Source organism: Pteropus alecto, unplaced genomic scaffold (genome assembly GCF_000325575.1).
Source record: "Pteropus alecto unplaced genomic scaffold, ASM32557v1 scaffold50, whole genome shotgun sequence".
NCBI lineage: Eukaryota > Metazoa > Chordata > Mammalia > Chiroptera > Pteropodidae > Pteropus > Pteropus alecto.
The window spans coordinates 4,252,925-4,268,372 of record NW_006431918.1 but is presented as its reverse complement, the minus strand read 5'-3'; the positions used below and the strand labels follow the sequence as shown (position 1 = coordinate 4,268,372).

Below are 15,448 nucleotides of genomic sequence, written 5' to 3'. Positions count from 1 at the left end.
AGTAGGGCATCAGCCATGATCTTAATGAAGAATCTTTGTCTACAAGTATTTTGAATTTTTTCTCTTTGCTGGGAGAAGACACTACTGTAACCTCCTTATTCTCAGAGGAGATGTGCCTTTGCTAACATTGGAACATTAAGGTATGGTTGTCTGTGTTGCTCGATATTGGAAAAGATACATCAGGAGTGAGGTCAAGGTTAGAGAGGTAAATTAGAGAGTCATCTAATTAGCGAGGCTAATTGAAACTAATTGGCAAGCTCTAGTAAGTGAAGACAGAGAGACTCAGACAATGGACAAACCCACAAGGAACAACTGTATTTAAGGAGTGGTGAAAGGAACTAGAGAAATTACTGTTGGGATGGAGACCCAGGAGAATGGATGAGTAAAAAATATAAAATGCAAATTAACTTAATATGCAGTATGGGAGGGGAGGTGAGAATGACAAAACACTTTGATATGAGAAATGAAGTTGTACATAAGTGGAGAGAATTTTCATGGTTCTGGATAAGATTAACTATTAAAACTATACTTCCCTATTTAAGTGAACATTATTTAAATGCAGTGTAATTTAATTCTTTTTATATGTTACTGAATTCTGTTCACTAGTATATTGTTAAGTATTTTTGTGTTTATATTCATGAGAGACGCTTGTCTATAGTTTTTTTTTTTTCTTCTTGTTCTGTCTTAATCGGGTTTTGGTCTCAAGGTAATGCTAGGTTTATAAAATGAACTTGGAAGTGTTTCCTCCTTTGGAAGGAACTGCATAGAATAGGTGTTTATTCTTTAAGCATTTAGTAGAATTCTCCAGTGAAAGCATCTGGGGCGGGAGATTTCTTTTCAGGGAGTTTTAAATTGACTTTACGAAGTCTGTTTAATAGTGATAGGCCTAATTATCTATTTCATATTGAGTGAATTGTGGTAGTTTGTGTTTTTTAAAGAATTGGTCTATTTCATCTAAGTTGTTGAATTTATTTGTGGAATTAGTCGTAGTCTTCCCTTATTATCTTTTCGATGCCTGTATTGGGGAGGAACAAACTTTCCTCTACCCTCAAGGTTTTTTTTTTTTTTTTTGCCAGTTTAGTAATCAAGTAGACATGAGATATATTAGCAAGAGAAAAATAACCAAATTTGGTACACACATATGTATCGGAACCCTGCATACATGAGAGTCAGAGACCCCACATGCAGGAGAGATTCAGATATAGAAAGGGAACAAGGTTATATAAGACATACTGAGCTAGGAAGATGAGGTAAAGTGCCCGAGGGGCTTCAAAGGGTCATTGTAGGTCACTGCAAGAACTGATGCTTAGTAAATAGAAGTTTGTCCTGCCCTGTAGATAGGTCAAAAGAGATTATCTCTGATAATCTCTTATTTTGGGCAAGGCTGTTAATTCAGGTTCTTCTAGGTAGTTAAAGGAGGGGCAGAAGTTTCTCTTGAGCCTGAACCGAAAATTGCCTTTAGCTCAGAAACAATCTGCATACCACAAAAGCACATCTTGAGATGACTTCTTCTGACCTCCCATATCTGCAGGGCCTGTAGTGATATTCCTTGTTTCTTTCCTGATGTTGGTAATTTGTTATCTTTTAACTTTTTTTTGGTCAGCCTTTGCAGGTTTTTCAAAATTCTTGTCAAACCTCTAGGATGTACTGATTTTTCTCTTTTCTTTTTCTTTTTTTATTTCATTGATTTCCACTTTTTACAGTCTCTTTCCTTCTGCTTATTTTGTTCTTTTTCTAAGTTCTTGAAGGAGCTACATACTCAATAACCCTAGAGTAGGGTTATTCTTTTGAGACGTTGTCTTTTCTAATGTAAGCATTTCATACATAGATTTTCTCTCAGCACTGCTTTAGCTATGCCCTACAAATTTTTTCATCTATAATATTTAATCCTCACAGTAATCCTGAGGTAGGTCAGGGTTTTCCACATCACGAGGAGGAAATCACATAACATTCCTGAACTCTCAGAGCTGTGCTGAGTCCTGAGCCAGATAGTCTAGCTGTAAGTCCAGTGTGGCCTTCAGACCTCCTCCTAGATGTGAAATTCTCTCTTTATTTTACAGCTTGTCTTCCTTGAACCAAGACTGTATTTAGGCTCTAAATCTTTAACTTGATTGAGAATGAAAATGTCAACTAAGACTCTCAACTGTCATGATTTATTGGGCAGTTACTTGGTACCCAGAACTTTGTGGTATTCCATAGAGGGGTTTCCAAATTGGTGAAAGAAAAATAGTATATAAGGAGTTTTTAATCCAGCTGGAGAGAAATAAATTACTTAAACTAATGAAGAGTTATGTTGTGGATCCCCTGATATTGGGAGGTTAGAGAGTTGAAAAATCCAGTGTAGTTGGAGGAAACTTTATGATAGAGGTAAGACTTTAAATGGCCCCAGAGAATCAGCGCAGCAGAGGAGGAATGCCATTCCAAGCGTCTGTCAGTGAGTCTCTTGTGGAAATGAGGTGGGGAACGCTGGAGAAAAAGCACAACTCAAGCTAGCTCATTCTGTGCGTCGGGGTAGCGCTCGAAAGAGTCATGATTTGAACATATGTGGCATTGTTTAAGTAGAGTGGATGGGTAGAACAAACCTTGACTATAGAGGATCTTGAAAGTGAGGCGAACAGTGATATAAGCAGGGAACTAATGTGGTAAAAAAAAAAAAGCAGTTTTAAAAATAGAAAAATTGGCAAAACATGTGAACTGGCATAAAAAAATACAGATACTCAATGAACAAAAATTGTTCGACCTCCAGTAATAAGGGTGAATTAAAACGATAGAATGACATTTTATCTGTTAAACTGTCAAGTTAAAAAAGAAATGACATTCATTTGGATTTATTGGGTTAATTAATGCTTAACCTCAGTAATAGACTCAAAAAGCTTAGTGATTAACGTAAGAAAAGTTTATTTCTATATCACTTCACAGTTTAATGTGGGTCAGGTGGCTCTTCTTAGTGGCTCTCCTCCAATGGTGACTTTGGGATCTGAGTTGCTTCTGTCTTGCCACTTTAAGTTTTAGAGTTTTTTGTTTTCAGTCTCTCAAGTGGTGGGAAGAAGAAAGAATCCATACCTGTTCATAACTGCTTTGTAGTAAAAATAACATTCTACTCACATTCTCTTTGGCAAGAACTAGTGTTATGGCTCCAACCAAACTGTAAAGCAGAATGAGAATTGTAGGGGAGCAAATAGATACTTGGTGAGTAATAACCATTTCTGTCACACCATTGTTGATGAATTATTGGGAAATGGATGCTCTCTGTATTGCTAGTGGGAGGATAAATGATCATCTTTCTAGCAGCTAGTAATTTAAAAAATGGTAAGATATTCTTGCTCTGACCCAGCAATTTTGTGCTAAAAAATTCTTTCTGTGGAAATAACAGATATATGCAAAGATAGCTGCAAGAATAGTTGTTATAACATTGATTATAATAATGAACAATTGGAAACAAATGTCTAACAGAAAGCGATTGGTTAAACATATGGACTTTCTGTATTGTGGGATGATACTTAACTATTGATGATCATGTAGTAGAATGTCTAATGATGTGGCATGTTAGACTGTTCTTGTTAGGAGTGAAAAAAGTCAGATTATAAAAAAGAACATAAGATATCTCCTTTTTGTAAGCATGTTTATTTATGCATAGACAAAAGACTGGAAGAAGTCTCTGGTTTTGGCAAAATAGCAGAGTAGATAAATATAAAAACCCCCTTGTATAAAGTGCACATTGTACTTTCAAGGAAGAAAGTTAAATCCTCATTAAAATGAAAAAGTGGGTGGGGATGGGGTGGGGTGGGGTTGGGGATTGAAAAAGCATCTGAAGAGCAGTCTGATGCCACAGCCCCATAAGGGTGTTTGCCAGTCTTAGTAATTTGCATTTTAGTTTCCACAGAGATAAGAAAAAGCCTTGGGCTTGTGAGTGTTAGAACTCATACCAGAGAATGTTCAGAGGGCTGAACATTCACTAAAGGAGTAGGTGGATTAGAAAAAATCTGCCCGTGAGCATGCAGAGGCATCTTTCTTAGCTTGGATCCTGGATTGGTTGGTGAAAGGAATATCCACTGAGAACTCATGAGCATGAGTTTCCCTTCATATGGTTTTTATTCATATCACAAATTGTTAAAATTTACAGTACTCATAGAGTCTGGGCGAATCTCCAGATTGAGAATTGACATAAAAAGTGCTGTAAGGCATGATTTAATAGAGATATCTGGAAAACACAAACTGTTGTAGAGGGACAGGTCCTCAGTGTAGACCACACAGTTTTCCCAGAAATGAAGCACTACTAAAAATGAACTCAATACAGAATTATAAAGTATGCGAGGAAACAATCCACCATTCCTCTATGAGTAAATGTCAGCTGAAAAACTAAACACATGAAGAGAAAGAATAGAAAACATGAGAAAGAATAGATGTGGTCTTAAAATAAGGCCAATTAAAAAAAAAAGCTAATAGGACTTAACTGAAATTAAAAGCCAGTGGGGAGGATAAACAGCAGCTTAGACACAGAAGGGAGATTTATGAAGTAGATCAGGAGTTGGTAAACTATGGCTTGTGGGGTAAATCTGGGTTGTAGCCTGTTTTTGCACAGCCTGCATAGTAAGAATAGTTTTACAATTTTAAAGGGTTTTTAAAAAGAGACAAAAGAAAATATTCTACATATACTGTGTATATGACAGTATATGTGGCTTAAATAATTATTTTCTGGCTCTTTACTGAAAAAATTTCCTGACTCCTAAACTGGATAGATCTGAGAAAATTTCCAGAAGGTAGCACAGAGGACAAAGAAAAAATACGAAAGAGAAGTTTAAAGACATGGAGAATGGAAGAGAAAGAAGGTCAGGTAGATATCCAGTCATCTAGAGTTGTTCAAGAAGAGAATGAGAGGCAATATTCAAAGAGGTAATGCTGAGAGTTTTCTAGATTGGTGAAAAACATGAATCTTAAGAATCAGAAAGTTCAGTTAGTGCTGAGCATCCCTGCCTCCGTCCAAAATTCCACATGTAGACACATGCTAAACTCCAAAGATGAAAAGATCTTGGATACAACCAAATTGTCAGATTCTCCTCAAGGTACAATAATTAGTTGACATCTCACTTCTCAACAGCAATGATGAAACCTAGAGTATTCTTCAGTATTGGTGGAAGAGAATTATAAACCTAGGATTTTATGTCTAGCTGCATCATTATTCAAGATTTAGGGATAACACAGGGCAAACAAACAGAGACTCATGGACGTGGACAATAGACTAGTGGTTACCAGAGGGGAGGGGGGGAGGGAGGAAGAAGATGGGGTAAAGGGGGTCAAATACGTGGTGACAGAAAGAAATCTAACTATGAGAGGTGAGCACATAGTGTAAATATATATATGCCTTACTGTTAAAGTGTACAGCTGAAACAATGGATTTCGTTAACCAATGTCACCAAATAAATAAATAAATAAATAAGTAAAATGTAAAAAAAAAAAGATTTAGGGATAAAATAAAGTGTTTTCACATAAAAACAGTTTACCACCAACACTCTTACTGAAGGAACTACATCAGGGAAAAGGAAACAAGAAGGAAGGAAATAAATGCAAAAATGAGTAGAATTCTGATAAGGAAATTGGTAATTATGTGGGTGAATCTAAACAGGCAGGAATTCTATTAATAATAATAAGGGCTAATATTGAGAACATAAAAAAACAGGGTGAAGCTAAAATATCAGCCAGTAGTGACAAAAGTCAAGAGATAGGTCATACTACTTATATTTAAAATATATTTTACACATATATATGTAATAGCCTACTTTATATCAGATGGTGCGTAGGGTATTTTTTATTTACTATCTCTGATTTTTTATAACAATCCTAAACATGATTGTTATCTTTTTACTGATGAAGAAATTGTCTCAGAATGCTTAATTGACCATCTAATAGGTTTCAAAGGTGGGATTTGATCCAGGGCTGGCTAGCTCTGCAGTCTATATTCTTTCCTTGTATTTCACATTGTTTCTAGTTTGTAAGACTGGAAGAATGTGGTACCGTGGACAGAACTGAAAGTTCCTGGAAAGAGGAAGCGTTTGCAATCACAAAGTAACTGATATATCCTTGGAGAGGAATCCTTTAGGGAGCTGGAAACACTGGTCTGCTCCTGCAAAGCAGAAAGGCTGTGATGAGAGTAGTAACTTTGGGGCTCGAAGCCGTTTAAGTGAATGGATTCATTACCAGATGATGTTGAAAGCTGTAGGGAGCACTTTCTGTATGAGGTAGGAGGAAGACTTGGGGCTAGCAGATCACAGCAGGAGAATAAGTTCGGGAAATAGGTGAAACGCCAGAAAGTATGGTATCTTGGGAAATCAAAGGAAAAGCTGAGAGTTTTTAGAATGTGGAAGTGATCAGTGATGTAATTCATTTATTTAACAGATATTTATAGAGTACTTACAGTGTGTCAGACACTGTGCTGGATACTTGTGATACAGTGATGATCCAAACAGACAAGGTTCCTGCCTTCAAAGAATAGGTTTTGATGGGGAAGGTAGGTAATAAATAAATGGAAAGATTCTATGAAGAAAATCAATAGATCAATGCCAGAAAGTATTTATTAGTACACAACAGACCCAGGGAAAAGCGCCGACACTGAAATTGACCTTGGTAAGCAGAGGTTGGGGAAAGATGAAAGGAAGAAGGCTGGCCACTCCACTCTGGTAATTAGTATAAGGGAAACTTACATACAAGGCATGTCTTGGGCAGCACCAAGACAAAATGGATCCTTGAGCTCCTTGGCAGGCACCAAAGAATTATATAGGGTAAAAGTGGGGAATAATAATGGTTACTGGTGCATGAATGCTACCAGGTCTGGTAATTACATGCTTGACCAGGTTAGGACAACAACCTTTTCCAGGCACCAGGACATAGCAGGAGGCAAGGGAGGGATGCTGATTCATATGAGAATGACTATCAGTTACGATCAGACAGTCTCTAAGTGGGGGTTTGCAAAAAGCAACCTTTGTTCTGGGTCGGGTCCAGATTGTGGGACAGATAGCAGTCATATCATGGAATGGTCTCTCCACAGTGTCAAGGGACAAGAAAGGGTACTTTGGGAATATCAAAAAAGTTAAGGTCTGAAGGATGAGAAAGTCAACAAGAGAAACGTCTGGGGAAGAGCATTTGAGACTAAAGAACAGCAAGTATGTAGGTAGCTTGGTGGTGGTGAGGAATTGAATGGAGGTGAGTGTTGCTGAAGTTGAGTGAGCTGGTGGAACAGTGATGGCAAATGAAATTAGGTGTTCAGGAGCTAGTTATGAAGGGCCTGGCAGTACAATGAGAAGCCATTGAAAGATTTAAAGAGGGAGAAGCATGGTCTTATTCATGTTTTAAGAAGACAATTCTGGTTGCTGCGTGTTGAACGCATTGTCGGGGGAGGGAGGTAGGCTGACAAGTTAGGCATTCAGTGTTATTGCAGACAACTGAGAAATAATGAGACTTGTACATGGTATTGGAGTAAAAATCTCTGTGGAGATTGCACCTTATCAATGTTTCAGTGACGTTTCTAGATCTTAGTACTGTCATTGTCATTTTCCAGAGAATGACAGAAGAAGACATTCTGGGGATTTTCTTTTGTGCTTGAAATAATTGAATTAGCTGTTTAGAAAAGAAAGTTCATGCTATTGCACATTAATGACACTTTTGCTTTATTCCAGTAAAAGAAATGGAACCTGATGGGGATAAATTGTTTTGAATCATTGTTGAATATTGGTTTCCATTAGAACATTTGCTGCTTTTTCCAGCTCTGTTTATATATAAGTTGGTAGCACTAGCAATATTAGATTAAATATAGTCAGTCTTCAAATGACTTTAAAAAAACATTTTGTTTAGACTGTGTAATATGTTTTTGATTTTTTAATAGGAAAAAATTTAAACATGTAAAAGCAGAGAGCATAGTAGACAATGAACCCACAGGTATCCCCATCATTTAGTGTCAACAACCATTAGCTCATGGCTAATCTTATTTCATCTACATCTCCAAACGCTCCTCACCACCCTCATCCTGTTTATTTTAAAGCCAATTCCAGATAAATTTTATCCTTTGTAGATATATCAGTATATACTTTTAAAAGATAAGGACTTTTTTAAATTTCAGTGTTTCGGTTTATTCTGTTTTAGGGCACATAAATAGATAACCATACATCTGGATAGTTTGCCTTCGAAAGTGCCAATTTGTGCCTGTTGTCCCAGTGTATTTAATAGTAGTACCCTTTTCACATTAAAGAGTGTCTCACTTTGGACACTAAATTCTTTGGTCACCTTATATACATAAGGGAAGCCTTTTAATAGTGGAGAGTAAATAAATTCTTTAAAATAGCACCTTCCGTATTGAGTATTTTTCTAATAGCGTGTCACTTTCTATTTTCTCTCAGGGCAGCAAGCCCCGGAGTTCACTATTTCAAGAAATTATATACTGAAATATAATGCAGCATGTGTCAGAAAAAGGAAGGATCCTGAAGCATATGGTAAGGAGGGAAAGACTCAACTGAATTGCCTTGATTATATCTTCCTTTTTTCCTCCATTTCATTCTTTCTTTGTTATGATTTGATCATAAATGCAGAGAATATTCTTTTGAAAACAATAAGAGATTTTAACCTTTGAATTAAAAGCATAATGCTTTAGAAATATTGACCTCACTTCTTTGGGATGTTTGGTTAGCTGTTAATTATCCAAGTTTAGATCATCCAGATTTAGGATGATCTAAACTTGGATAATTAACAGCTAACCAAACATGATCGATGTTTTTTGTTATTATTTTGTTGTCCTTATCTCTTGCTCTGTTTACGTGAGCATTTTAGTAACATCGTCATCAACTTTTAATTTTTATTTAAAGGGAGAGAAAACTGTCAAAACTTTAGTAGTTACACATCTTTAACAAAGGTGGAAGCTAGAGACTGATTATCTCTGAAGTACTACTTATTTTATACTGCCTGTAGAAGTACCCTTGCTGTTCATTTGTATCTTATCTCTTAGGCTAAAGGAAATGCCATGAGATCAAGGAGTATTTTATATTCTGGATTCTCCTGCAGTTATACTTAGCATGTCTTAGACTTGCTAAGGTAAATACTTTGGAGGAAATGAATGAAAGAAATTGGCAGTATTCTTTGGCACAGAGTATTATGAATTCAATTCTAGGTATGTTCAGTTTGAGGTGAAAGCAAGTGAAAAACTTCTGTAGCCTGTGATAGTAAAGTCTGGTAAGAGAACAGGACTGGGACTGTTGTTTCAGGATGTATTAGCCTCAAGTACCCTTGCATCCCCTGTTCTTTATTGTCGTAACAACAGAATAGATTATTGCTATCACCATAGATATATCTCCATTTTAGGAGATTAGGAAACTGAGGCATAAGGTCTGATAGCAAGTCTGTCTCCAAAGGATAGGAAAAATGCCCCTTATTTCTAAATATAGGGTTCTTTCTAAAAGACCAAGTTACTATTTATATTTTAAGAAGGAATACATGATGTCTAACAAGATAAAGGAGAAGCAAACTGGGAAATACATTTTGACTCTGGATTATTGCATCTATTACAGCGTCAAGCTCAAAAGAGTTTTGTGCGACTCCTTTCAACCCTGAATATTATAAATTGAGCTGCTTACAGTGTCTCTCTCTCTCTTTTTTTTAAGTAGTTCAAAAGGAGACTTTCATGTTAGGAACGAACATAGCTACCAAGGCTGGATGGGAAGATGTTTCTCCTCAGGTAAAGATGATGCCTAAGTCTAGAATAACAAATTGTTGCAAACATCTTTGCCCTCTGTTGAATGTAGTTGAACATCATTTATAGGGCTCTAATGCTGCTCTATATCCAGTTAAATAAGAAGAAAGGAGTGTGTGTGTAAAAAAAAACCGAGGCTGGTTTTGGACACTTACCTTATTCATTTCTTAGTAACCACAAGTAAAATATCCATACCAAACAAAAACTATGTTGGACTTAAAATGTTCAGTGAGACACATGCCAATGTTCCAACCATTGTTTCATCTTAAAAGATTTAAGCATTTTCTAGAAATGAACTGGGGGAGGGCAGGGTTGTTGAACATAATCTCTTCCAGACTGACATGGTTCTCTCTCTTTTGCAGGCTTGGTTATTGGCAATGACATCGATCACAGGCTGGCATTTATTTCTGTCCTAACCAGCTACTTTATAATTGCGAATAGTAACTATGCATATTTGTTGGTCAGCCAAACCAAGGAACAAGAGCTATGGCAGTTGAAAAAGTCTGTCTGATTCCAGGTTATTTTTCCTGGGTTTCATCATCAGGGACCTCCTTCTTTTCATCTCATCGACAATGTGGTACCTTTTACCATTTGATAAAGATTAAGGACAGGTCCTTTGGTCAACAAGCAGAACTTAATATCTGCTGGAATAGAGTCAGAGACCATTTCAGTTACAGCTGAGGAAAATGAAATTTCCGTTTTATTTGGTGCCTTGTACAGAGAACATACTAACTCTTATGAAAACGTGCAAGTGAAAAGAGATTGAGTTTTGACTAATAGAAACCCATGGTTATGGCGAGTGACCCAACGTGATCAGAGCGGGCAAGAGCCACAAAGGAACTCATGACGGGCTATACCATGTTGCGGAATGGGGGAGTGGGGAATGGAGGTCAAACCTGTATGTTACGGTGGTCCAACCGTATCCGACTCACGTGGCTCAGTTTTACGCTCTTCATCATTCTGGTTTTCTTTCCCCTCATTGCTCACTATTATCTTACCACTCTGGATGAGGCTGATGAAGCTGGCAAGCGGATTTTTGGCCCACGGGCTGGTAATGAGCTGTGTGAAGTAAAGCATGTGCTAGATCTTTGCCGAATTCGTGAGTCTGTAAGTGAAGAGCTCCTGCAGCTGGAAGCCAAGAGGCAAGAGCTGAACAGCGAAATAGCCAAGCTGAATCTGAAGATTGAAGCATGTAAGAAGAGTATTGAGAATGCCAAGCAGGACCTGCTTCAGCTTAAGAATGTCATCAGCCAGACTGAGCACTCTTACAAAGAGCTAATGGCCCAAAATCAGCCCAAGCTTTCTCTGCCCATCCGATTGCTCCCAGAGAAGGACGATGCTGGCCTTCCTCCTCCAAAGGTCACACGGAGTTGCCGGCTGCACAATTGTTTTGATTATTCTCGTTGTCCTCTCACCTCTGGTTTTCCAGTCTATGTTTATGACAGTGACCAGTTGGCTTTTGGCAGCTACCTGGATCCCTTGGTCAAACAAGCTTTTCAGGCTACAGCACGAGCCAATGTTTATGTTACAGAAAATGCAGACATTGCCTGTCTCTATGTAATATTAGTGGGAGAAATGCAGGAGCCGGTAGCACTGCGGCCTGCTGGACTTGAGAAGCAGTTGTATTCTTTACCACATTGGCGGACAGATGGACACAACCATGTCATCATCAATCTGTCACGGAAGTCAGATACACAGAATTTACTGTATAATGTCAGTACAGGCCGTGCCATGGTGGCCCAGTCAACTTTCTTTGCTGCCCAGTACAGGCCTGGCTTTGACTTGGTAGTATCACCACTAGTCCATGCCATGTCAGAGCCCAACTTCATGGAAATCCCACCACAGGTGCCGGTTAAGCGGAAATATCTCTTCACCTTCCAGGGCGAGAAGATTGAATCACTGAGATCCAGCCTTCAGGAGGCCCGCTCCTTTGAAGAGGAAATGGAGGGTGACCCCCCAGCTGACTATGATGATCGTATCATTGCCACCCTAAAGGCTGTGCAGGACAGCAAACTAGATCAGGTCCTCGTAGAATTTACCTGCAAAATCCAGCCTAAACCCAGTCTGCCTACGGAGTGGGCACTGTGCGGGGAGCGGGAGGACCGCTTAGAATTACTGAAGCTTTCCACCTTTGCCCTCATTATCACTCCCGGAGACCCGCACTTGGTTATTTCATCTGGGTGTGCGACACGGCTCTTCGAAGCCCTGGAAGTCGGTGCTGTCCCAGTTGTGCTGGGGGAGCAGGTACAGCTTCCTTACCAGGACATGCTGCAGTGGAATGAGGCAGCCCTGGTGGTGCCCAAGCCACGTGTTACGGAGGTTCACTTCCTGTTAAGAAGTCTCTCAGATAGCGATCTACTGACTATGAGGCGGCAAGGCCGCTTCCTCTGGGAGACTTACTTCTCCACCGCCGACAGTATTTTCAATACTGTACTGGCTATGATTAGGACTCGCATACAGATCCCAGCCGCTCCCATCCGGGAAGAGGCAGCAGCTGAGATCCCCCATCGTTCAGGCAAAGCGGCTGGAACGGACCCCAACATGGCGGACAATGGGGACCTGGACCTGGGGCCAGTAGAAACTGAGCCGCCTTATGCCTCACCCAGATACCTCCGCAACTTCACTCTGACTGTCACTGACTTTTACCGCAGCTGGAATTCTGCTCCAGGGCCTTTCCATCTTTTCCCCCACACACCCTTTGACCCTGTGTTGCCCTCCGAGGCCAAATTCTTGGGCTCAGGGACTGGATTTCGGCCAATTGGTGGTGGAGCTGGGGGTTCTGGCAAGGAGTTTCAGGCAGCGCTTGGAGGCAATGTTCCACGAGAGCAGTTCACCGTAGTGATGTTGACTTACGAGCGGGAGGAAGTGCTTATGAACTCTTTAGAGAGGTTGAATGGCCTCCCTTACCTGAACAAGGTAGTGGTGGTGTGGAATTCTCCCAAGCTGCCATCAGAGGACCTTCTGTGGCCTGACATTGGCGTCCCCATCATGGTAATAGAAAAATGAGCAGTTTGTTTTACTGCATGAGATAATATTTCACTCTTAATCCCTTTGCTGTAAGCCTGTATAGATATATACCCCTCTTTCTCCTCCCTCTCTCTCTGTATATATTCACATATACTTGTTTTAACCTGTATAGATATTTTCCCCCTGAAATTTCTGCTTGCTGCTTTTTTAGCACTTTTAGACCTTGCCAGTTTCATCTTTGCTACTCATTTCCTAAATCTACTAAGACTCTCCAAAATGGAAATTGGTGCTAGTCCCATAAAGGTTTATGAAATCCCTTCAGTTACTCCATAACGAAGATGTTGATAATGCGAATGATGATGAAAAGCTAACATTTAAGAAGCACTTTTGATCTAGGCACTGTAATATAGCATTTATAAGACTTATTATCGTGATTTCTTCATTTTATATCTATGGAAACAGGCTTAGGTTAATTATTTTGACTGAGGTCTTGATTAGTAATGGAGGAGCTGAACTTTAGTATATCTGACTCTAGAAGCTGCAGTTTTAATCACCTTCAAAGGATTTAGGAAGAAGACCTGTGTCATTTACCAGGATATTATAGAAGTCTTTTGGAAGACTGGAGTCGGGGTTTATATTTGGGAGTCGGAGATCTTGAACCTTTTCTGAAGTGTTTTGCAGGTTCTTTCTCATTCTTTACTCCCATCTGTCATGGTTAGGATGCTGTATTTTACTGGAAAAATATAGCCAAATACAAAGGTAGAGCTTGGTTCTGAGTACTTTATCCACCTTCCTATGTAAATTGGACAATCTAGAAGATTACCCATTTCATTTAACTGCGAGACCTTAGGGAAGGTCTTAAGAAACTGCCAGCTGCAGAATAGGTACTTTCCAGAAACAGGTAGCAGAGAAGGGGAGATGGACTGATGGGCCTTGCTAGAAGCTTACCTAAGAAAATTAGTGTCGTTTTTAGGAAGAATTTGTCCGGAAAGGGAATGTTTGGATTAGCTCAGTTTTTAAAAATTTTATTTTATTGAGGAACTAATTCATGTGAAATATTTTTCAAGCAGGAGGTTGTTATAATAGAAAAGTATGAGGTTTGGAGTGATTTATAGACCTGGGATTAGTCATTTTTTGATCTTCGATAAGTTAATTAACTTCTTTGAATTCAAGATCAGAGAGGAATCGGAGATAATACAAGTAGGGAATCTTAAAAAGGTGTCCAATAATTATTTGATTTCTACTTATCCTTCATTGTCAAAGGAAATAGAAGGCAGTATGGATATTCTGCCTATGTTATGGACAGCTTTAACTCACTTCCCTGATAAGGCTACTTGTGTCCTCTCCATGATTTTCCTTTGTGTCATAGCTGTTACTGCCTACTTTCTCCTATACAAACCTTTGTTTTAAATTCTTACTGCTACTTGCTTACTACTGCTAATCTTTTCTTGGATTTCATTTAATTAAATTTATAATCTGAGTCTATTCAAAGACTGCATAGGGTTCTAAAATCTTTAGATCCCAGAATTTATCTTGTATATCAAGAAAAGTCTTGTAAATGGGGAGTTTTTTAATAGACCTCTTCTCAAGCAAATTTTACTCCCCATTTTGAATGTCACTGAAATAAAAAAAAAAATGTTCCGTGGAAGGTAGATGCTGCTCAAATAGAATAATAAAGGAGCCTTTGTTTTCCATTTTTCCTGAGTTTTTTCTGAATGTGATAAGGATGTAGAGAAGCCTGATGCCACCCCAGTTAACAATGACCAAAATTTGTCAGAGAACTTACCAGAACTAATCCCTTCTTTTAACTCCGGTGGGAAATAAGTAGTTCTCTTTGATTACTGGGCAGCTCATTGCAATGATACACTGCCTAGTGGGAAAATGCCAGAAACTTTCCAAATGTGGGGCCATTCTGAATAGCTTGCTCATATTAGCGATACAAGTTTTTTCTAGTTCTTTGAAAAAGAGGAAACAGTTTCAAACTAGAGAATTTCACTTCATCCTCTAAATATTTTGATTATGCTTTCTATTTAAAAGAGGTAGAGTTTTTGGGAGCGGCAGTTGAATTGCTGACCTCTTGGGCATGGAGCCAACACTACCTAGATATCAGGGCTCAGAGAGACTGGCAGCTCTCTCTCCTGTGGAAAATTGGTGCCATTAAGAGACATCTCGGAGTAGTTTTTCCACCTAGGATGCAGATGTACCCTATCCATTACATTATAGTTAACAGGTCTTTATAAAATTAGCAGCAGGGTGATTCCTAGGCAATCTCTCAGATTTCAGTCCTTCAGGGAAAATGATTTGAAATGAGCATATTGGCTGAGTGAAGCAACCCAATAATCCACATGCTATTTTAGAAAATGCTGGGCAATTGTGCTTCTCATGCTCAGATTCCCATCTAAGCAATAGGAATCAATGCTGGCTTTTTGTGGACTATGAAATCTGTTGAGCCCTAGTTGTTTGAGTGGAGGAAGATTGTCTTAGGGGTACCTACTGGGATTTATATATTAAAATCCCTCATTACTATTATTTACATAACAGAGGAGAAACTACACCGGATCTGGCTTGGAATGAATGTGATCTTTACTGCCACCATTCCTGGACACTCCTGCCCCAAATGCCTTTCATAAAGAGAATTTCAGTTCAAATGGGATAGGGCCTGGCCAAGGTGATAGGATTCCACTGAGAGAGATGGAGGTAATGCTACCAATTGAAGTAGATGTTTCATCTGAATGGTGTGGGCTTTCTGAA

General features: G+C 38.9%; 1 protein-coding gene across 7 annotated transcripts in view; it reads left to right on the top strand.

Moving 5' to 3' along the window:
* EXTL3 (exostosin like glycosyltransferase 3) overlaps nt 1–15,448 on the top strand; it is a 57,746-nt gene that overhangs the window by 11,820 nt on the left and 30,478 nt on the right. For 3 of the 7 annotated variants that reach the window (XM_025042533.1, XM_015585117.2, XM_025042528.1), the window contains 3 exons: nt 8,388–8,480; nt 9,642–9,715; nt 10,093–12,721. In XM_025042533.1, coding sequence (XP_024898301.1) covers nt 10,574–12,721 — 2,148 coding nt within the window. In that variant the 5' untranslated portion in view covers nt 8,388–8,480; nt 9,642–9,715; nt 10,093–10,573. The remainder of the gene's footprint in view (nt 1–8,387; nt 8,481–9,641; nt 9,716–10,092; nt 12,722–15,448) is intronic. The other 4 variants (XM_025042530.1, XM_006906241.3, XM_025042536.1 and 1 more) reach the window with 2 other exon arrangements.